This window comes from Mauremys mutica, chromosome 7 (assembly GCF_020497125.1).
Source record: "Mauremys mutica isolate MM-2020 ecotype Southern chromosome 7, ASM2049712v1, whole genome shotgun sequence".
Classification (NCBI taxonomy): Eukaryota; Metazoa; Chordata; order Testudines; family Geoemydidae; genus Mauremys; species Mauremys mutica.
This window is the reverse complement of record NC_059078.1, coordinates 22420678-22443303: the sequence shown is the minus strand read 5'-3', so window position 1 is coordinate 22443303 and position 22626 is coordinate 22420678. Positions and strand designations below refer to the sequence as shown.

Below are 22626 nucleotides of genomic sequence, written 5' to 3'. Positions count from 1 at the left end.
GGCAGGGCCGGCTCTAGCTTTTTTGCCGCCCCAGGCAAGAAAAAACCAAAAAACCGGCAGCCGCGGGGAGCTTGTGGAGGGCGGCGAAGGGCAGCACCCGCCCGCTCCCTCCGCCCGAGGGCAGCTAGGCGCTGTATCCCGCTTGCAGCCGGGCGAGAGGGGCTCCCCCCTCCAGCCTTGGGGTGCCTCTCCCGGCCGGGCAGGCTCCAAGGGGGCCGACACAGGCAGCACGGGGCCGGCATTGCAGCAGGGCTCGGCCCAGTGCAAACGGCGGGCGCCGGGATCAGTGGGGCCCGCCTCTCCGCTGCCGGCCGGGCCGCCGCAGAACCCTCCCTCCTTCCAGTGCCCGCCGCGCCGCCGCAGAACCGTCCCTGCCACCGCTGCCCGCTGGGCCACCGCAGAACCCTCCCTCCTTCCGGTACCCAGGGGCTGCAGGAGGTGGTGGCTCACCCGCTCCTTTAAAGGCGGCTCGGCCAGGCTGGGCTCAGAGCGGCGCGGGAGGCGGAGGCGGGAATCGCTAGTTCCTGCCCCGCCCCCCGGGCCAGGGTCCGTGTCCCTGCAGGACTGGGCTGGGCGCCCCAAGATTGGCCAGAATGCCGCCCCTTTCAATGTGCCGCCCCAGGCACGTGCTTTCTCGTCTGGTGCCTGGAGCCGGCCCTGATACTGGGTAAAACTACTGCCTGCTTTTTCGCTATCTTTGTGTCCCATTCCCACTCATCTCCACCCCTTCTGTCATGCAGCCACCTCTCTGCTCCAGTCCCCCAAGTCCCCGCTTCTCTTCCTGTCTCATGTGAAATTTATATTACTTCCAAGAGACCTTTAATTTTTAGTCCCCCCCACAGAGGCTTGTTCAAGCCCTGAACCTGCAAACTTTATGCACATGAATAATCCAGTAAATTCCTGGGACTGCTCATGTGCATATAGTTAAGCACATGCATAAGGGTTTGCAGTACTGAAGCCTAGCTCAAAAAAATATCCTACCTCCACTCTCCAAAAGCCACCCCCCCCCAAAAAAAGCCCAACCAAATCTACCCCTTTGCTTCTAGTTATTCCATCTTTTGCTTGCACAAAGGTGTCTAGCTAATTAGAAGCTCCCTGGAGCAGAGAACTTTGTTTTGTACCTGCCAGGAAAGTGCCCAGCACACCACCATGCTGTACAAATAGTAAAGTATGATCATCTGTATTAGTGCTCAGGTTGCCTCTCACTTTTGTATTGCAGGGAGGAGCCATCTCCATCCTAACTGCCTGCGAGAGACCAGCCGAGTTTTCAGGCCTGGTGTTAATTTCTCCTTTAGTTGTAGCAAGCCCAGAGGTAGCGACGCCTATCAAGGTAATAGAAATGGATGTGTGTGTCTCTCTCACACACACACGGTTGTGAGTTCAATCCTTGAGGGGGCCATTTGGGGAACTGGGGCAAAAATCTGGGGATTGGTACTGCTTTGAGCAGTGAGTTGAACTAGATGACCTCCTGAGGTCCCTTCCAACCTTAATATTCTATGTGAGAAAAAACAAAACATGAAAGAGAGGAACCACATTGTTCTTCTTGTGATCAGATCATTTTAAAGAAGCAACTATGAAAGGAATCCTGTCTCTAACTGCAGGCGGCCTACCTAGATCCCTGTTCTCTGCATCACGTGGGATCCAGCCATCACTTTCTTCCTCCATCAGCCCGTTTCTAAGCAAATGCTATTTATTCAAAAAGGAGAATGAATTGTGGCCTCTGGTTCAGGAAGTTGTTTTTTTAATTAGTCAAATCGGAAAAGGGAAGAGTGATTTAAAAATCTAGATGGTTAAATTCTTCCTGCGCTGGAGTGGGAGGAGAGTCTGTGATGAGACCAGAGCATGCAAAGGCAAATGACTGGGGGCCCAGTCCTGCCAGGCACTGTGCACCCTCAGCACCCAATGAAGTCAGCGACAAAGGAGGGCTCTGGGCTCCCCACAGGACACACAGCACCTTGCACAGTAAGGCTCTAAAACTCTAGATGGAAACAAAGAAAAACAATCAGGTCATTTGTCTGCTTTTCTCCTCAGGAACAGCTGAAAGTCAGTAGCTTTAACAGTGGTGCTTATAGCCCCTTGAGCTGTTATTACTTGTAGTGCCCGAACCTGCTCCCTGGTGACAGAGGAAGGGCCAGCACGCTCATCCTCTTGTGGCAAGAAGAGTTTGACGTGACCTAGGTAAATGATGATCAGAGGGAACACAAGAGGCCCAGATCCCCCAGACACTGCTGCCGCAGAACAGAGCTTAACCAGCCACAAGCATGTTAGAAGAGGGGTACAGAAGTACTGCACCCGGGACAGCACCTGGAGGCATTCTGGCTCTGGAGGGCAGAGTCAGGGAGAACAGCTCAAGGGGTGCTGGGGGAGCACATGCAGGAGTGGCAGCCACTATGCACTTTAAAGAAATGCAGCCTGTGTTATCCCCGTGCCCTATGACTCCCTCACACAGAGAATGAAAGCACCTGGCTACTCATTGCACAAATGCACTTTCCTCCCTTCTTGCTCACCTAGGTAAGAGCAGCCAGAATTTGGCACTGTGTTTTCAAGCATGTGCAGGATATAAATAGCAAGAAGGCAAGGGATTATTTCTGGTGGCACGAGGAGATGGAACCAGGGAGAATCATATAGAAGTATGAAAAGAAAAATGTAAGATGAATAATAGAAAGCATGTCCCTAGGAAGCCCTGGAATCTGTTTGCGCCCGAAGGGAACTGGTAGAGGCTGCATTGCTTGAAACATTTATTACTGGGTGGAATAAACCCCTAGAAAATGTTCTGTAAGAAACAATCCCGCACTGGCCTCCCAAGAGAGGATTAGATGGGACCCAATGAGATTTTTCCATCTCTAACTTGTATGACTTGTGTTACAATTCTCCATTCCACTTGGCCTTTACTGACCAGAGCCATTCACTTTTCTTTGTGGCTGGTCCCAATAAACTTCTTGTTACAACTTCTCTGATCACTCAGGCCTTATTTTCACACAGTAAAATGTCACTGGCTTGCTTAACTTTAACTAAATCTGTTTTTAAAATGATGTAGTTGAACTGGGGTAAAACCCTGTGTAGACACTCTTATTTTGGTTTGAGTGGTTTGTTTCAGTTTGGCTTAAACCTGTTCCTAATCAATTTCAGATAAATCAATATAAGACCAGTATATATTGGTTTAGGTGTTCCCACAAAGCCTTTTGCACCAGGTTAACAAAATCAGTTTTAAAGCACACTTCTAGTTAAAAACCCATAGGGACTGGTGTGTAGCAAGCCCTCAGACTCAAAACACCTTTTCTCATCTCAGTCTGGGAATCTCTCTCTTACAGACTGGGGTGGACAAGGGTAAGATTGAATGGTTTGCCATTCACTTCTCTTTTGTCCCAGACCAAAACTGCCTGATTACTGTCTTCTCCATTTTATTGAGTCTGGCCTGCCAACCACTCCCTACATAATCCATATTGCATCACCTGCTGCTTCAAACCCGTTAGGAGATAAAATCTTCAGCTATCAAATGTGGCTAGGGTGTTTAACAACACAGCATTTTTAATTAAAAGCCCATTGTGTTATAGACCATCACCATGGCCCTCACAAAATCAGTGATGCCACATTGGAACCTTTTGACCCTGGAAGCTCAGGTTTATAACATGAAAGATTATTTTTCCAGTGGCAATGACCTTAGCTCTTAGAATTGTTGAGCTATAAGCTGTATTGACTGATGCCCCCTGCACTAAATGTACACGGGTAATGTGGCTTTTCACATATATCTGAAATTCCTTATGAGGACGGTGTCCGAGTACCTCCTTATCACTGTCAGTCAGTCAGTCATTTTGACCATAAGATTAGTTATATCTGTGCATAAGTAATATTTGTATATATGCACACACAGAGGATGTGGGTGTGTGCACATGCACAAACATACATACACACACGGCCTGATTCTTCTCTCATGCAGGTGTAAATGAGGAGTAACTCCACTGAAGTCAGTGAGCTGCACCAGTGTAAAACTGGAGGTGCGTGAGATCAGAACTAGGCCCACTCTATTTCTGTTCTGGTTTGTTGCTATTGACTCAAGTTGGCGAGGGTTCCAGAAATGTGTGAAAGCTTTGAGAACATGTCCAGAGCATGTACCAACCTCAGGACAGGATGCAGAGATAAAGGTTCTTGACGCCTTAAATCACTGCTTCTTGGAGCAGCTAGTCCTGGAACCCACAAGAGGAGACGCAATTCTTGTTTTAGTCCTAAGTGAAGCACAAGATCAGGTCCAAGAGGTGAATATAGCTGGACCGCTTAGTAATAGTGACCATAATATAATAAAATTTAACATCTCTGTGGCGGGGAAAACACAACAGTGGCCCAACACCGTAGCATTTAATTTCAGAAACAGGAACTACACAAAAATGAGGAGGTTATTATACAGAAATTAAAAGGTGCAGCACCAAAAGTAAAATCCCAGCAAGCTGCATGGAAACTTTTTAAAGACACCATAATAGAGGCTCAACTTAAATGTATACCCCAAATTAAAAAACATCGTCAGAGAACCAAAAAGGAGCCACTGTGGCTAAACGACAACGTAAAAGAAGCAGTGAGAGGCAAAAAAGCATCCTTTAAAAAGTGGAAGTTAAATCCTAGTGAGGAAACTAGAAAGGAGCATAAACTCTGGCAAATGAAGTGTAAAAATATAATTAGGAAGGTCAAAAAAGAATATGAGGGGAGATTAATAAGACTGGGACTTTTCAGCTTGGAAAAAAGATTACTAAGGGGAGATTGATAGAGGTCTGTAAAATCATGACTGGTGTAGAGAAAGTAAATAAGGAAGTATTATTTACTCCTTCTCATAATACAAGAACTAGGAGCCACCAAATGAAATTAATAGGCAGCAGGTTTAAAACTAACAAAAGGAAGTATTTTTTCACACAACGCACAGTCAACCTGTGGAACTCCTTGCCAGAGGATGTTGTAAAGACCAAGACTATAACAGGGTTCAAAAAAGAACTAGATAAATTCATGGAGACTAGGTCCACCAATGACTATTAGCTGGGATGGTGTCCCTAGCCTCTGTTTGTTAGAAGCTGGGCATGGGCAACGGGATGGATCACTTGATGATTAACTGTTCTGTTCATTCCCTCTGGGGCACCTGGCATTGGCCACTTTTGGAAGACAGGATATTGGGCTAGATGGACCTTTGGTCTGACCCAGTATTGCTGTTCTTATGTTCTAAAGATTAGGTAACCACAAGTGTGTGGAGCCAAGACAACAAAAAGTGAGCCTCATTAGAGTAGTATGTGCTTTAGGGTGATGAAGAACTGGAATGGGTTACCTAGGGAGGTAGTGGAATCTCCTTCCTTAGAGGTTTTTAAGGTCAGGCTTGACAAAGCCCTGGCTGGGATGATTTAGTTGGGTTTGGTCCTGCTTTGAGCAGGGGGTTGGACTAGATGACCTCCTGAGGTCCCTTCCAACCCTGAGATTCTATGATTCTATGATTCTATGACATGTGGGAAAATTCAGATTTACTCTCTCTTCGCAAGACTCCCATCATGAGGGTATAAATAAATAGACACACACACACAGCAGATAATAACAATGTATCTTAAATTAAAGAAGGCCAGAGGAAATTTGCTCCATCTCTTATGAGCTTGTATTTATACCCATGGTGACAAATTCATTCCTGGTGCAACTTCATTGACCTCAGTGAAGATGAATTTGGCTCATGGGGTTGGAGTACCAATGGGGTATTCAGTGTACAAGGTGAAAGTTACATGATTTACATATCAAGGAAACCCCATTCCTAGGGGGATATTTACTATGAGCCTTCACTGCTTCCTACTCTTGGAGAACTCTAATTTCAGCCTGGTAATTTTCCTTTGGATAGTATCTTTGATACAAGAGTATCGGACAATCCTGTGTAATGGATTACAGTCTATGCTTTCAAACACAAGCAGAGTATGCAGATTACAAATTAATCTTGCAGGTAGTATCTGTGGATACAGTAAAATAGTACAAAGGCCAATTACACATTGTCATCTTTTCTAAGCGGTGACCACTTAATTATAAGACAGTTATCAAAGATCAGATAAGAATCTTGCATTGGGGGCGGGGATTGTGGAATGTTACTGATATAAAGGATGTTCTTTCTCATGCTAGTGCTTTCAAGCTCAGGCTGCTGAACGTTTTTGTGTTTGATTCCCAGGAGACAAGCAAGCGATAGATTTCCTTAGTCAATGCATACATATTTTACTGTTGTTTATTTGCAGACTCCCTGGAGAATGTGCTTAGCAAAGAGAGTCCAGCCTAGGCAAGTACTGTAAATTGCACAGAATATCACTTAAGTGCTGCAGCCTGAAATCAGAACTGAGTGATGGTAGGAAGGGGCAGCAGCAGCAGTGATACCACCAGCTCCATAAAACAATGGCCCTTAGCAGGCTGCTTAAGCCAGGCCTTTCCCACATTGACTTGATCTCTCATCTGCAAGGGGAAGAAATGCCTTTTGGCTAAGATCAAGTGTAGTATGTAACCCCCAATGAGATATTAACTGACGCTTCAAACACTTTGTATCGTTTATTTTAAATATCAGGGCGGTTGTGAGTATTTCATAGTATTGTGCCCATTCTTGTAATTGATGCCGGTGGATATCCAAATTCTTTGGTTTCGTGACAGTTTTGTAACTATAGGGCCAAATCCCTAGCCTGTGTCAAGTCGGGACACTCTCTTGACTTCAGTGGTGCTATGTTATGCCAGTTTATACCAGCTGAGGCTTTGGCTCACATATTTCTTCTCCTTGCTTCCCAGTTAATTAATTTCATTCATTTCCCACAGGTTTTTGCAGCTAAAGTGCTCAACTTTGTTCTACCAAATCTGACGCTGGGAGCTATAGACCCAAATGTGGTTTCCCGGAACAAAAAGGAGGTGAGGATGTTAATATCATTTTAAGGCATTGGAACGGTGGTACATAGCCCCACCGCTGGCCCTCTGTAATGGGGCTAAACACCTCGAGCCAAATTTTCTGCTAGTGGAAATGGGTGAAATGCCCTTACAGTCAATATCTGTGCCCATTTACACCAACAGAAAATTTGGCTCATACGCTGACTAGTCCAGTCTGGAACTTCAGTCACCAGTTCAGTGCACTCTGCATCCATGTCCTGTTCTGGGCAGGAGATCTAAGATCTGGGCTGTGTGATGGTCACAATGGCAAAAAAAAAATGGGACCCATCATTCACCACCAAGTGCAGCTCCAAGGGGGCAGCAGTGATAGAAACTGTAGTTTAAACAGGGCTCAGACACTTTGAAGACTGTGTTGTCTAAATCTGCTTTTCACACAAATACAGTAGCAAAGATGCTTGAGTCTCAGCTACACTTACTATTATTTGTATTGTACTGAGATAGTGGCTAGGAACTTCAGTCATAGAGCAGGACCCCATGGTGTTAGGTGCTGTACAAAGATGGTCCCTGCCCCATCGTTTAACCACTGTAACTAACTAATTAGAGCTTCTACCATTGTGAATTGTAGGCCCTCATTTTTGCCAGTCTAGTCAAGGCTTGTGGGACCAGGCTGCTGTGTGGAAAAGCCACACCCCTCCTCCTGCTTATAGACCGCCTGGTTCAGCAATACTGGTAAAACCAGATGTCTTGGCAACTGCTGCAGCAGCACAACTAAAAAGGCTCCCACACCTTTCAGTACAAAACAGCCACATGTAGGCTTAGATTTGTATTCGCACTGCTGAGGAAGGAAAAAAGTGAATGAAACAGCTGTGTCTGGGAAGGGATCACAAATCAGGATTTTAGTTCATTTCTAAGATCAACTGGAATGACAGAAGATGTCACCCAAGGGTCTCTAAAGAGCAGGAGTGCTTTGTGAGTGTAGTGAATGCTTACTTCTGTGGCAGCCCACGTGCCCCCGAGGCGTGCTGTAATTTTTCAATGTCTCTGACTGGCTAGATGAGCTGGATTCTTATTTTAAATAGATGCGAATGAATCCCCCAGCTGTGGGTGGCTAGGCGGGTCCCTGTCCATGCTGACATCAGAAAGCAGGCTGACTAGATAAGGAGCAAAGAGGGTGTTAATACAGATTTAAATTACAGTACACTTAACTTTTGATTGCACACTCAACTTGCCAAATTGCCCTTTAGGTAAATTGGAAGGAAGACTGGTCTTGTGGATAAACCACATGGACGCCTGGGTTCTTCTGTACCTGGCTCTGACACAGATTTTCTGGTCAAGTGACTTATTCTTTCTGTGTCTCAGTTTCCTTGCCTCTAAAAGGGGATTAATACTTCACTGGGTTAAAAACATCACAACTGAAAAGCTCTTTGAGATTTTTCAGCTAGAGAAGAGAGAATTAGATAGGGCAAATGCAGCAATTCCATGATACTGGACACAGTATAAGAACCAACATAGAAAGCATTAGTATACATCCACTTTGTAATGTATATGTCCTCAGATATTTTGGTAAGCCTTATCATAACAAAGATGTACAAAATATACATAGGTAAATAAATAAATACAGTCAGTTTCCATTATTATAGGAACACCATCATACTTGCTTTGTTCCATCATATGGAAGGTGTTACCAATAATTCTTTGTGTAAGTAATAACAGAGGAGAGAAGAGGTACAATAAAATCATATGAAGGAAGAATTATACTCCTAGGTTGTAAAGGATAAGTGGTACCAGGTTTATAAAGTAAAAGATCTATCAAAGCCACAGCCTATATATTAGGAGACAGCGTACTGTGGCTGTTACAGCAGGGACTCCTGGGTTTCCCTGCCTGGTTCTGCCACTGACTTATTACGTGACTACTTAAACTCACCGTGCCAAAGTTTATCCATCTGTTAAATGGTTGTAAAAATACCTACCTTGAAGGGGTTTGTCCTCAGATGGAAGATGCTAAGAACGTGCTAAATATTGTTACAGCATGCTTAGTGTTGTGCAAGATGGAAAGGAAAGATGCAGCCCCTGCCCAGAAGAGCTTAATCAGTGGTCCCCAACCTTTCTGTTGCGATAGCATATTCATGTTCCCAGAAGAGTGTGGTGGGAGCCGGACAACCAGCCGCCGAAATGCCGCTGAGAACCGGCGTCATCAAGAAGCATCACCGCCGAAATGCCGCCGAGAAACAGCAGCATTTTGGCGGCGAAGCTTCTTGGCGTTGCCGCTTCTCGGCGGCATTTCGGCGGCTGGTTGTCCAGCGGCCGTGCTCCTTGGCGGTGGGTTGTCCAGCGGAAGCACTCCTTTGTCAGTAGGCGGGCGCCCATAAATGCCCCACGGGAGCCATGCGTTGGGGATCACTGGTCTAAATAGATGGGCAACACCAAATGCACCAGGAGACCTGGTGGATGGTTCTGTCTTGAAGAGAATCTTTTAAAAAAAAAAAAAACAGGTGGCCGTTGTGATGGATTCTACAGACCCCACCCCGAGCCAGGGCTGGAAAGGATCAATGGACTGAACCTGATCCAAATATTTAGACCAGATCCACTATGCAGACACTGTCCAAGGGATCTATCCTGGAAAGCGGGGCCCTGCTAGCTGTAACTAGGAACGAAAGAAGAACAGGAAACGGAGGAAGGAGGCAGAGGTGACCCAGGTTTCCTAAACAGACAGAGAGTGCAGACATGAGAGCAGGAGAAGGCACAAAGGAAGAGATGAGTCAGCAGGGCCGCCCAGAGGGGGGGGCAAAGGGGGCAATTTGCCCCGGGCCCCGGGCTCCGCAGGGGCCCCCAAGAGAAGAGCGGAGGCTCCCGCCTCCGCCCCTCTCCTGGAGCCTCAGCGCATCAAGCGCCGAGTCTCCGGCCGAGCCCCTGAGCCCCGCCCCGATCCGAGCCGCGTGGTGAGGGGGCGGGGCTGGGAGCTCCAACGGGGCCTGAGCCCCGCCCCGCTCAGAGCGGCGTGGGGAGGGGGCGGGGCAGCTGCCTCCGCTTGGCGTGGAGCTCACAGCCCCGCCCCCTCACCACGCGGCTCGGATCGGGGCGGGGCTCAGGGGCTCGGCCGGAGACGCGCTCCGGTAAGAGGCTGGGGCCGGGGCGGGAAGCGGGACCCGCCGCCGCCGCCGAAGCGCAGCCCGGTCTTCGGCGGCGGGGGGCCCCTTCTGTTCCGGGATCTGCCGCCAAAGTGCCCCGAAGACCCGCGGCGGGGACCCCCGCCCCCCCCCCCGCCGAATTACCGCCGAAGACCGGGCTGCGCTTCAGCGGTGGGTCCCGCTTCGGCGGTAATTCGGCGGCGGGGGGCTCCCGCCGCGGGTCTTCGGGGCACTTTGGCGGCGGGTCCCGGAACGGAAGGGCCCCCCGCCGTCGAAGACCCCGGGCCCCCGGAATCCTCTGGGCGGCCCTGTGAGTCAGGATTCACTGGCAGAGCGAAGGTGGGCAAGGGGGGAGTGTTAAGAAACAAGAGCAGAGATTGAGGTGGACAGAGTGATGCGGAGCCTGGAAGGTCACCCCAATTTCTCTTATCCCTCCCTGCAACTAATCCTCAGCACACCCAGCATTCTAGAGAACATTTCTTTAAACCTCATCCTCTGCCCCATTACGAGCTGCCCTGCTGCACAGTAGAAGGGTTTCCCCTTTTCTCTATCTTCTTTTGAAGGCTCAAGATAAAGCCTTCTCCCTTTTTCCTCCTCCTTTCACCAAGACATGCCCTGTGCAGTGCGTTCGCCCCATGCACAGATCATTAACTTTCTGATAAGGATTGTTTTTCATGAGCTGTTTTTATCCCTCTCACAATGTCGATCATTCTCAAAGATCCCCTCACCCCCCATCTACACAAAAAAGATTTGTCTGCTGTTCAGTAGCTAAAAATTCCTTGTTTGGGGTGGGGGAAAGGAAAAAAAAAGGAAGAAACCCATTAGGCCATCTCTTGGCATTTATGGCACTACACGGGGGCGGGGAAGGGGGCAGCTCATATGAATTAATCTACATTATTTTACTCCATGGGAAGGCAACGTCTGTCAATCCAGCCACCCACCCCTCTTGATTTTTTTCCCGGAGTCCTTCATCTGTTGCTTTCAGTAAAAAAAAAAAAAAAAACCCTCAAAGCTGTGTTGCCTTAGTGCAGTGCTGTGACACAGCTCCAAACAAATAACTCCCAGATTAGGCTGAAGCCAGTTGCTAAGTAGCCAGAGGAACCCTGTGCTGTTGTTTAAATTGCAGATGAAAAGTCAATGGGTTTGGGTGAAAATGTCAGGTTACCAGCTGCTAAAGTGAGAGTTGACAAAATTAGATGCACTGGGTGTTCCAGAAGCCAAACTGTAACTTTTTCCATGAGCCCGTTCACAGGCAGGGCAGTTTATTCTCATGAAATGCAGCCTCTCTCGGGAGTGAGACAGTTTACAGAACAGGACAGATATTTAAAATGAGCAGGGCTGTATCTCACGAGAGTGTAGTCCCACTGAAAAAAGGCTGCCTGCCTGTAGGGGATGCAGAGGAGGTTAGAGGTACCTACAGCAGCCATGGTGCAACCTCAGAGCTGTTCTAGAGAAGACTTCCAGGCACTGAAGAGTCTATGTGGATACCGACTGAGGGCCAGATGTTGTGAGGTGCTCAGCATGCTCAGCTCCTATTGACTTCTCTGGGAGTCGAGGATGTTTACCGCCTCCTCGGATCAGGCCCTGACAGCTCAACCTCAGCCAGCATTTCACCTCCCCAGTGGGATCTTCCAAGCATTTCCCAGGGGCTAGGTCTCAGACCCTCAGGGTGGATGTGTCATCAGGATGAGGGGAGCCATACTGCATTTGTCTCCCCTCCAGTAACTGCCCCTCACTTCAGGGTCCACTCCAGCATGCCCATAACTTGAGTTTCCAGTAATGGGGATTATGGACCTGCCATGGCAGGGGAAATAGACTAGAGCCCTGCAGCGGGTCTGGAATCCTATGGGTCTTGCAGGACCCGCTGTCATAATAGCGGGAGCGGGATTAAAAAATAGCCCTGTGCGGGGCTCTAAAAGAGACCCTTTGCTGTCTCCAGCAGAGTAAGCTGTTTGAAAGAAGTTTAAGTGATTCCAGAGGAGAAGCCAGACTGCACCAGCATGGTCAGGAAAAGGATCTCATACTACCAGTGAAGTCACATGGATGCTGGCACTCTTAATTAATCCAATCAGAGGCTCGCCTCTGGGATAACCAGGGACAACATTCACAAGTAAATGGGCAGGGACCTAGCGGTCTGACTGATTCGCTCTCGTTTCCTATAATCCATCAGGACTGGTGCAATGTGGGTCACTCTTCTCCATTCCTGGGGCTGAGCTCTCCAAGCTCTGCAGCATGGAGGTCTCAGTGGCAGGACCATTCCTATGAAGCCTGCTCTCTGCAGGGGTCACCCAGAGCCCAAGTTTGGTGAGCTTCAGGGCTCCGAGTAAGACTTCTCTCTCTCGCCAAGTCTGTAATCACCCTCCAGACCATCAGCACAGCAGAGAATGAGGGTTCTTCCTAGGCTAGGTCTACACTGCGTACCTTACAGTGGCATAGCTGTGCCACTGTAAGGTCTCCCGGGCAGCCACTCTTTGCCAGCAGGAGAGAGCTCTCATGCCAGCAAAATAAGATCTCCCACCAACAACGCGCTGTCCAGTCCTGTGCTTTCCATCAGTAAACTTTTGTTGGTCGGGGGGTATTTTTTCAAACCCCGGACTGACACAAGTTTTATTGACAGAAGTGCAGTATAGACGTACCCTTAGACTGTTTCGTTCGTGAGAACTCAGCTAGGAGAAGGAAAGGAAAATAATCGCCTTGCTAAAATAATCTATGGAATTAGGCTCAGTCAGCGAATGAGTAGAGGAGCTGCTCCTGAGTTGGATACTGATGGCAGATTCTCTCCTGCACTTGGGCCAGCCAAGCAGGGGGCATCAGGCAGCTAATTACATCTCCCTGATTCTCTGGGCCAGCCCTGGCAAAGATTAGCGCAGCCTAAGGGCCACTCTAACTTGTGCCTGCTGGCTATGCTCCTCTAAAGAGCACCCACCAACTAGGGATTGCTGGAGTGCATTGTGTCCTAGCCATTCCGTCCCTTCTCCAACACACCTCTTGTGCTAAGAGTGGTGGGGAGGGAGGCTGGCTCTACATCCACTGGGGACTCCCCCCCGCCCCCACATGGGCAGTATCCAGAACAAGGACGATGGTTTCCACTCCCTTTGTGCCACCTGAGCCTGTCAAAGAGACCGGACTGGGGCAGAGAATCGATCTCTGAGCCTTCTAATTCTCAGATGTGGTGTCTGTGTAAGCACAGTAAGGAGGGAGTTTAGACTAACCTGTGCGCTCATTGGAATTAGTGCAGGGTGCCATGGGCACATTTTAAAACACTTCATCGGTTAGAATAACTATCTTTGTAATTGACTGACTTTACGAGGGGCGTGTCAGCTGCCAAATAATTCATTGTACTTTGGTGTCTATTGAACTGTTACCAGAGCGGGGGAGGGGGGTTATTTTTGAATGGACTCATACTAACCCACCAACTGCTTTTTGTAGGACCCATCATTACACATAGGCACCCTCCACCCTGGCATTACCCCCCTAATCATGGCCTGGTGCAGAGAGGAGAGGAGGCCCAGGGTGTACAAAAGCAAGCCTGCCCCATACAGAGCCCACAGCAATGATTCCTGCCCCACAGGCCTGGGTGTAGCGCCCTGCTGAGAGCATGGCAACTTGGCACACACGAGTGCAGCGTCACCCAGTTTGACCTGGCTGCCCTTTCATCATGGAGAGGCAGCCGTGTGAAGCCCGAGTGGCGCTGCGACCTCATGCACTAGGTCTCAACGCCCAGAGTGGGGAGCGATGCCCAGCCCCGCAGGGCAGGCGCTATCGGTGCGGGGTGAGAGCAGGGCAGGCTTGCTTTCGAACACCCCCCTCCCCCACTGGAGTCTCCCCTCCGCACCGAGCTAGGAGAAGTGTACGTTTGCTTTGGGCCAGGGCCCGGTGATGGGGTAATCCAGCCCTGGTTGTGGCGACCCATCTAGAACCTTCTTGCGACCCACTGGTGGCTCAGGACCCACCCTGTGGGAAACGCTGCCTTAGAGAAGAAAAATGAGGCTTCCTTCAGCCAACCTACAAATAAATGATGATCAATTTTTTTTAAAACCGCATCAGACTTCAGAGGAATCGGCTGCTGTGCCAGGGATCTACCTATAATCAAAATGCTCTGGCAAAGACTGAGCTGGTAAAGCCTGCGTAGGCTGCCAACGCTCGTTTCTCTATATACACAACATACAAATATTTACTGTAGATATGCCTGATGCAGTAACGACCCATTCCTAGCTCCCAGACCCTGTGCTGATTAGTGCAGTGCCTCGTTTTCAGCACTCTCATCACTTCAGGTTTTTCGTGCTGACTCTCTGCTCTTAGCCAGCTTGTAATAGAAGGATAAAAATTTGCAAGTGAAATTATGGGGTATGTGGTTTTTTTGGGTTTGGGGTTTTTTTTTGGGGGGGGGGGGGGAGGGGAAGACTACTGGCACTTTATGTCATAGTTTAAACTAAGGAAAACTTTGCCCAATCAGGAGCTCAGGGCCCATACATAGTGACCGCATAGAGTGTGCAGATTGAAGTTATCTTCATCTTTAATGCAGAGGGGTGGCCCATGGAGACTACAGGCCCCAATAGGCAATGCTCCAGCTTGAGCAGAGCAGCCTCCACTGGGCTCAAGGCAGCACGACTTGTCGAGACCCATCATCTTTGCAGGCACCATCTCCACATACACATTTAACACCAGCACAGAGCTCCTCATCTTAGTAGTGCGTTGGAAGCAGGAGCTAATCAGTACCTTCAACCCTCCTGCGAGACAAGTAAATATCTTTATCCCCATTTTGCAGATGGAGAAACTGAGGGAAAGAGATAAAGTGACTCATGGCAGGGCCACTCAGCACCAGAGACAGAACTGGTACTCAGGAATCGTTTGTATCAATATCATCTTTGCAATAAAGCAGAATGAAAAACTTCCTATGGGGGAAAAAAGGCTTCCTCCTTTGAGTGGTAGGAGACCAGGGCAGAGCATGAGTACGTGCAAAAAGGAGCTGCCTTGGGCAAAGTCATTGACTGATGCTGCTTGTTTGCCTGCCCCAGCATTTTTGACTCATGAACATTTTTCAGTGGTGTAAGAGAGGAGTTTGGAGTAGCCCAGTTTCCAGTTGCACAAGAGATGATGGGCCCTGGCTGCTAACTGGGGTTATCATTCTAGGGCAGGGGTAGTCAATAGGCAGACCGTGGGCCAATCCAGACCACCAGGCACTTTTGAATGGACCTCAAGATCTATTTATTTATTATTTTTATTATTTTCTCTGGAGTCTGGACCTTGACTATACCTCAACCAAGAAATTTGGACCCTGACAAAAAATAATGGACTACCCCGATGGAGGGTGAAATGGCACAGGAGCCCACTAAGGGTGGGACATGGGTAGCCTAAGCAATAGACAGTAACAGACTCATCACACATGAAGGGCTCTGCCTTGCATTTTCAGAACAGACTGTTGCTGACAATGATTTTTCTCCTCCCTCTCCCCAATAGGTTGAATCTTACACCTCAGACCCCCTGGTCTACCATGGGGGCATGAAGATCTCCTTTGTCATCCAGTTGATGAATGCCGTTGCCAAAATAGAGCGATCCCTGCCTAAATTGACTCTGCCAATCCTGGTGCTACATGGTTTGCCCGACAAGCTCTGCGACATCAAAGGTTCCTACTTACTGATGGACACCGTGCAGAGTCAGGACAAAACACTCAAGGTCACCTTGCTTCTTGTATTTGAAGGGTGTAATGTTGTGCATATCAGCCTCTGCTTTGCTCAGTGTAGGCTTAAGGATTTGACTGAGTCACTGTCAGAGCAGGTGCCAGGTGCAGTTGACAGAGTGCAGAGCATGGGAAAGTGTCCAATTCTGGGAGGTGCTGAACACCCAAGGGAGTTGAAAGAACTTGGCACATTCCAGGACTGGGCTCCTAACCAGGTAACCCAGTGCCCCCAAACTCTGCGACAGGGCAGGCTGCTTTCACGTCAAGCCCACCTCACGGTGTAAAGGTACAGCGAGAACATTCCAAAAGCAACTGAACAAAAGCCATTCCGCATCTGCTCATTTGGAGAGAGCACACAGCTGATTAACCAATTGTTAGCACATGAATGAGCTTGAAAGGGACACGGGGAGACCAAGCAAAAGCTTTTGTGGTCAGAAAAATAACTATCTATACCAGGCATCAAAAGAGTGAAATTACACACGGGGTTGCGGGAACGCCTCCCGTTGCGTTTACACGCCAACGGTGTGATTAATATTTCCTGCCTCTCGTTGGTTTGGAAGCTTGATATGCTACAGTTGGCTCACTGGATACACGGACTGAGAAGGCGGGTGTGAGACTCTGAGGGAATGGTTGTATCCACTGCTTACGTGCATGAAAGCAGCCCTCGCAAGAGACTTGTACTTCTCAGCATACACACTGTATAGGGATTAAAATAAGAGCGACAATGGGTCTGCATGGCTTTGATTCCCTTACTAGAGGGCACTAGGCAAAGGAATGTTCTGCTTGGGCACGGCGGGTCTAGGTTTGATAACATCACTGCCATCTCCAGAGTTTGCACCATTAAACTCCCCTTGCAACAGAGGGTGTGGAGCAGCATGGGGCACTCTCTCCTCTTGAAGCTCTTCCACTATGGATAAATAATCAAAGAGAATGGTGGGAGCAGGGGGACTGGAGCCTGGCTCTCCCCTCTCCCAGGTGGGTGCCCTAATCACTGGCCTACAGAGTTATTCTCTCCCTCTCTCTGGCCCAATGACTATTTAAGTATTTATCCACAGTGGAACAATCATTGTTCCAGAGACAGAGAGGGAGGTAGGGAGAATGACTCTGAAGTCCAGTGGTTAGGTTGCCTACCTAGGAGGTGGGAGACTCAGGATCCAGTGCTCAGAGGCCACCTACAGGGTCTGGTCCTGCATGCGACTTAGACAGCCAAACACCCACCTTCCCCCAGTTTGTGAGTTGCTCCAGGGCTCAGGCAGGAGCTAGGTGGACGGAGGCCTAGAGTGAGACAGCAGTGCAAATGCCCAGAGGCCAAAGCCTAAGCACAGAGGGAACTAGTACCTGGAAACTTAAGCACCAAATGAGTTTAGGTGTCTAAATACTTTTGTGGCTCTGGGCCCTGGAGCCTGGTTTTTCCAAAGGTGATGAGCACTCCCAACTCCAGCTGAAGTCAGTCAGTGCTTCGGGTGCTCAGCACTGCTGAAGAAAGGTGTCTCAAATCAGGAACCCAAAGTCAGAGGCCATTTTTGAACCTGTGATCATATGTCACATTCTCCTGTTGGTGAGTCTTCCCCACATGGAGAGGGAGCATAAAGAACTGCAGGAGGAGAAGGAATTGTGATTGCAACAGCTCAAACCTGTGCAGGGCGGACAGGTGTGAAACAGGATTTCCCAGGTTAACTCCCTTGCTGAACCAGACTAGATCTCGAGTTGGTGGCGTCCCTTAATTTTCATCATTCACCATGTCTAAGAAATACAGGAAGACCAACGAGACATGTGCGGGCACTGGCGAGTGGGACCTAAGGGCTGCTTTGTTCTTGGGGGTTTTGTCTGAACCTGTGTTCTTTCTCTGATTGCAGGTGTATGACGAGGCCTATCATGCTCTCCATAAAGAGCTGCCTGAGGTCAGCACTGCTGTGTTTAAGGAAATACTAACATGGATTGGTCAGAAGGTCTCAGCAGCTGGAGGACCCAGCCACACTTAAGCCGACTTGTTACCTTCTCAATGGTCTTCTGGGGATGGAAGTTTTTGCTTGCTTGTTTGTTTTTAAAAAGTCTCTCTGGAAAAGATTTAACTTAGAGGGACTCTTAGGATACTTTGCTATGAAGACATTCCTGTCACATAGGAGGGAGACACCACTCAGTCATTTAAAGAGGCCATTGCACTAAAGCAGGAAAGGGGATTATGGCAGCAGAAGTTGTCACTGAAAACTTCCCAGGTTGGTTATTGTACTACAAGGCTCCTGTTCAGAAAATCCCCACCACTACCACCACCACCCATGTTCTTTGTTTTCTCTGGAATTCCTGATGTGCCAAGGCTGTTTTTATTCTGCAATAATCTTGGGAATGTTCAGTAGTTCTGCATCTTTCATTTCATTCTGTTTCTACTCCTGCGGAGTACGGTCCCTTTCCCTGCTCCCGCAGTTGCAGAACATACTGTATAAGAAGTCTTTATCCTTGAGAAGGGAACACTAGAGAGAGTTAGCAAAGAAAGCTTGGGGATGGGGAGAGAGGAATAATTCCATACTTGAAGGTTGAAAAGCTAATTTTCTAGGTCAAACCAATTTGAAGCAACCTCTTTTAGCACATGAGGTCTGAAGGGTAGGGACCTACCCTACCAGTTTGCACTCTAGAAAGACTTGTTTAACAGCTCTTTAATTCCCAGCACCAGAGCAGAGTTCACAGAGGAGAAGGACTAATGTAGAATAAGATACTTAAAACCTACTAAGCACACACAAACCATGTGACTTCCAGATACCAAACCCTCTCCCCTCTGCAAGAGGAGCTACTCTATAAATATTCCTAGGGGCTGCTTTTTTAAAAAAATTACTTGTGCTACTGATACTTAAGATGTAAAGTCAAAATTTTATTTAAGAGGAAATATTAATATACTATATGATGTGTATTTTGGCGGCTCAGAGAGCTGTCACTGAGGAAGGGAGCAGAGTCTGAAGAAGGAGCTAACTGTCCTCACCCCTGCACTGTGGTAGCCATGGCAAGGTTGTTCCACCATGGTCCATGCCTCTCATAACTACTCTACAGCAATCATTTGGCCTTTCCCCCTCATCAGTGGAGACGGCTAGAAATGCTAGTCAAGCTCAGAACATCTAGTGAAGGGAAGGGCATTGAGATGGCTGACATGTACCCTCACAGTCCACTTATTTACTAAGAGACTCATAATGTTATTAGGTTCCCCTACAAGCACTTCTAATTCTGTGAAATGGTCATTTTTTGGGTTATTCTCCTAGATTTAGCAACTGTGTCTTAGCTGGGTGGCAATGAAGGATCACACTTGCTCCTGAGAGGTAGGTGGGCAGTTAAAAGCAGATCATAGAGCACACTAGGTAGCCAAACATCTGTATCTGAATAGTGGGGCTACATAGAACAAGCTGTACAGAAGGATATTAATGAACTACCACGAGGTCAGCTGCCACCAGAAAGTTTGTAAATCCAGCAGATTCTGATACTGATTGGAAGCTACAGATCCAAGTGCCAGAGCTGACTCGTCTTTCATACCAGCAAGGCTAGAGGAGGACTTCTAGGAGAACTTTCCATGTGAAAACTCACTCACATGGCAAGTGAGCTTGCATCAACCTGTTAGCCTGTCTTCTGGTAGTTGGGTTACAGCTCGTCTACACGGGGAAATCTACTGCCAGAACTATACTGTTATACCACTGTGGTTATGCCAGTATAAACTCCCTGTGTTTAAACATACAAGTGTCCACACAGTTATACCAGTGGACACTCTTAGATCAGTTATACTGGTATAATTGTACCAGGATAGTTTTGCCAAGCAATGCCCCATGCAGACATGCCCTTAGTAACAGGCCTCTGCCCACATGCAGGAGGGAGTTTAGCTTTTTCCTCCCACTCCGTTAGGTGTTCCAACAATAAGTCCATCAAAGTTCTGCAGAGGATGGGGGAAGCATGTCACCACAGAGAAAAGCAAGTATCCTCCATGGCTCCCACTGTAGAGGGGGCATGTGTCCTATACAGGCATTATACAGCAGCTGGAGCTATCACAGGTCCTCGCTGCTCCCTTTCCAACTCTGCCCTGGAGGAGAATAGGGTAGTATTCCCATCATGAGAGATTGCTGCTGCTTCAGTGGCTCGTAAGGCAATGTACCACTATTACACCAATATTTCACTTCCCCTTGAAACCCGTTCTGGCAGGACTCAGGAAAGGTAACCTTGTGCAATAACAATAAGCATCATAAGCTCAGACCTGTTCTTTAATAAGGGTTTGAGAAGTTAATGGAAGTCATCTTTGTGCTTGCAACTGTGTAGTGCATCTAATCAGAAATGCTGTTCTTTACAGTTTGGCTCTGGCATTTGTACAGCTCTGGCTTCCTGGCTGCAATCTGAGAAATCATTATAGATCTCAGCAGTTCAGCTGGACTTGAATTTAAAACCCTGTTCCAGCCAATCAACTGCTACCACCACCAACTGTAAACCCCCTACAATGGCTTTTGGGTATCAACGCAAGGTGAAGCTCAGGCATTGCACGCTCAAGAACTTGTTGCAGCATTGTTCTCCTATAGGTCAGTCCCTCCCACACACAGTAACCATGAGATGGGGAGCCTGGAGACATTACAGTGGTGGGAGACCCTGCCTACCTCTTAGGCCTCGAGCATGCATTAGGGTAGGTGTAATCACGCAGGGATGTGTGCTAGGGTAACATGGGGAGTACGAGAAGTATTTTATAAATAAAAAGAGGTGATTAGAAGGTATGATTTTCAAACGCTCCCAATGTTGTCCTGAGTCTGCTACCATTGACTTAAATTGGAGCAGAATTAGTTGAGTGCTGAGCTCTTTTGAGGGGAGAGGAGAGAATCCTAAATGAACCAGCACTTGAAAAAAAGAACTAACCCTACAGCGTGATGGGCACGGCCCTGCTGCTCCCTAGAACCTGTGTGTGGCCATAGGAAGGCCTGGGGTCAGTGCCTTTGATCAGTTCTATTCTTCAGCCTGAGAGAGAGCTGCTTTCCTCCGGAGCTTGGAAGCAATATATAAGAAGAAAACGAGCATGATGAAAAGAAAACCTGTCCTTCTGTCCAGCTAAGCTCAGCGAGGTCACCCAGGCAGGGGACACTGTGTTTGAAAATAAAATGTTCGGATGACATTTGACACAGCTGAGCTTGCTGCTGCTTTCAGACCATTTTCTGAAGCACTGTCTTTTGGGAAATTGGGCCTCGGGAAGACCAGCTGAGAAATTGAGGGCTAGTTTCTAATAGACTTGAATAGAACTCAAATCTCACTGTTTAATATAGAAACAGAGCCAGACCCTCAGCTGGTGTAAATGACCGTTCTGTTGAATAAAGACTCCAAGATGCAGGTGTAAATCAGCATAGCTCTAGTGAGGTCATTTGTGTCACACTGATGGACAGCAAGTAGGGATCCGCCCCACATTTAAACTCTTGCTGCTCTCGTTGATCCATTGCCACAGGTCCAAACTGGTTTAAACTGGCACATTTAGTCTCCACCAGGCCCTAGTGGAAATCCTTTCCTGAGCAACTTCATTAGCAGCAGGCAGATCTGCCACCAGTGGAAATGTAATTTAAATCTTTATTTTCAAATCCCAGGGACATTTGAGGGGGAGCACTGCTGGCCTTATGAACTTCCAGATCGCTCTGCTGAGGCAAACGAGGAGAGTTTCCCTCTGAGAATAGAATGCATTTATGACCGAGCAATAGTAGTCTGTAACTACTGTATATATCACCACATGTACCAAGCATAGCATCGAAAGACCATACTCATAATGTGTAATGCACACAGTTTTCTATTTAGCCTGCTCTTTTTATATTGGTCACCCTAGCACACCATCAACATAAACCTGTAGAGATCACTTATTTTTCCAAGTAATTTCTGAGCCTGCCATTCCATTGTGCTCCAGTTTAATACAATATATACACATGTGCATACATGTATTTTCAGTGGGAAAAGTGTGTACAAGTTTAGGATTCTTTAAAGGAATACAATGTATATTGCAACTAATAATAAAGTTATGTTTTCTGAATGTGGTGTATTTGGGAGCGTTATTTGCTGCCGTCGTCAGATTATACTGAAAGAACAATAGAAAGAAGGGGGTTATTAAAACACTTCAGCTTGGTGGGGGGGAATAGTTGAGCCACAGATATAGTTCTGAACAGCAATCTCCAGTGTAGCAACATAGCAGGTGCAACCAACCTTACCACTTGTCATCTTGTCCTAAACCTGCAATGTAAAGGCCAGTTTACACTTGGGGTGGGGAAGTCTGCACCAGTGTAGCTATACCACAGTATACCCAGCGACTTGGCTACACTTGCAAGTTACAGTTACAGCGCAATAAAGGAGCCCTGGGCGCACTAGCTCACTCCCTGTCCACACTGGCAAGACACGTAGAGCACTCTGACTCCATGGCTACAGCGCTCCTGGTACTCCACCTCAGTGAGAGGAATAACGTTTGCTGCGCCCCCGCTGGAGCGCCACAGCGCCAGTGTGAACGAGGTGTTGCATTACTGCGCTCTGATTGACCTCTGGAAACGTCCCATAATCCCCTTACGTCAAGTGGCCACTTTTGTCATTGTTTTGAACTTGTAGGAATGTGGATATGCCCTTTCAAAGCTCCGTTTCTGACAGCCGGATGCTTATCTGCTCTGGGACAAAGGAACCATTACTGAGGAATGCTGCTTGCTTTGAGTGAGTGAGAGAGAGGCAGGGGGGGGAGGGAGGTCTGCTGCTGCTCTCCCCCCAAAAAACCCACTCTCTCTCCCCCCACGTACACACAACACACTCCCTGTCACACTCCACCCCACCCCCCGCATTTGAAAAGGACGTTGCAACCACTTGCATGCTGGGATAGCTACCACAATGCACTGCTCTTTGTGACACTGCAAGAGCTGCTAATAGGGCCACACCAGTGCGCTGGAAGCTGAGAGTGTAAACACTCAGCAGCGTTTTCCCTGCTGCAGTCTCCGA

General features: G+C 48.0%; 1 protein-coding gene across 5 annotated transcripts in view; it reads left to right on the top strand.

Annotated features, from left to right (window-relative positions):
• The window catches only part of MGLL (monoglyceride lipase), a 140588-nt gene extending 118911 nt beyond the window's left edge, over positions 1–21677 (top strand). For all 5 annotated transcript variants that reach the window (XM_045024516.1, XM_045024517.1, XM_045024520.1 and 2 more), the window contains 4 exons: positions 1220–1330; positions 6799–6888; positions 15453–15668; positions 17529–21677. In XM_045024516.1, coding sequence (XP_044880451.1) covers positions 1220–1330; positions 6799–6888; positions 15453–15668; positions 17529–17654 — 543 coding nt within the window. In that variant the 3' untranslated portion in view covers positions 17655–21677. The remainder of the gene's footprint in view (positions 1–1219; positions 1331–6798; positions 6889–15452; positions 15669–17528) is intronic.
• Positions 21678–22626: the final 949 nt, after the last annotated feature.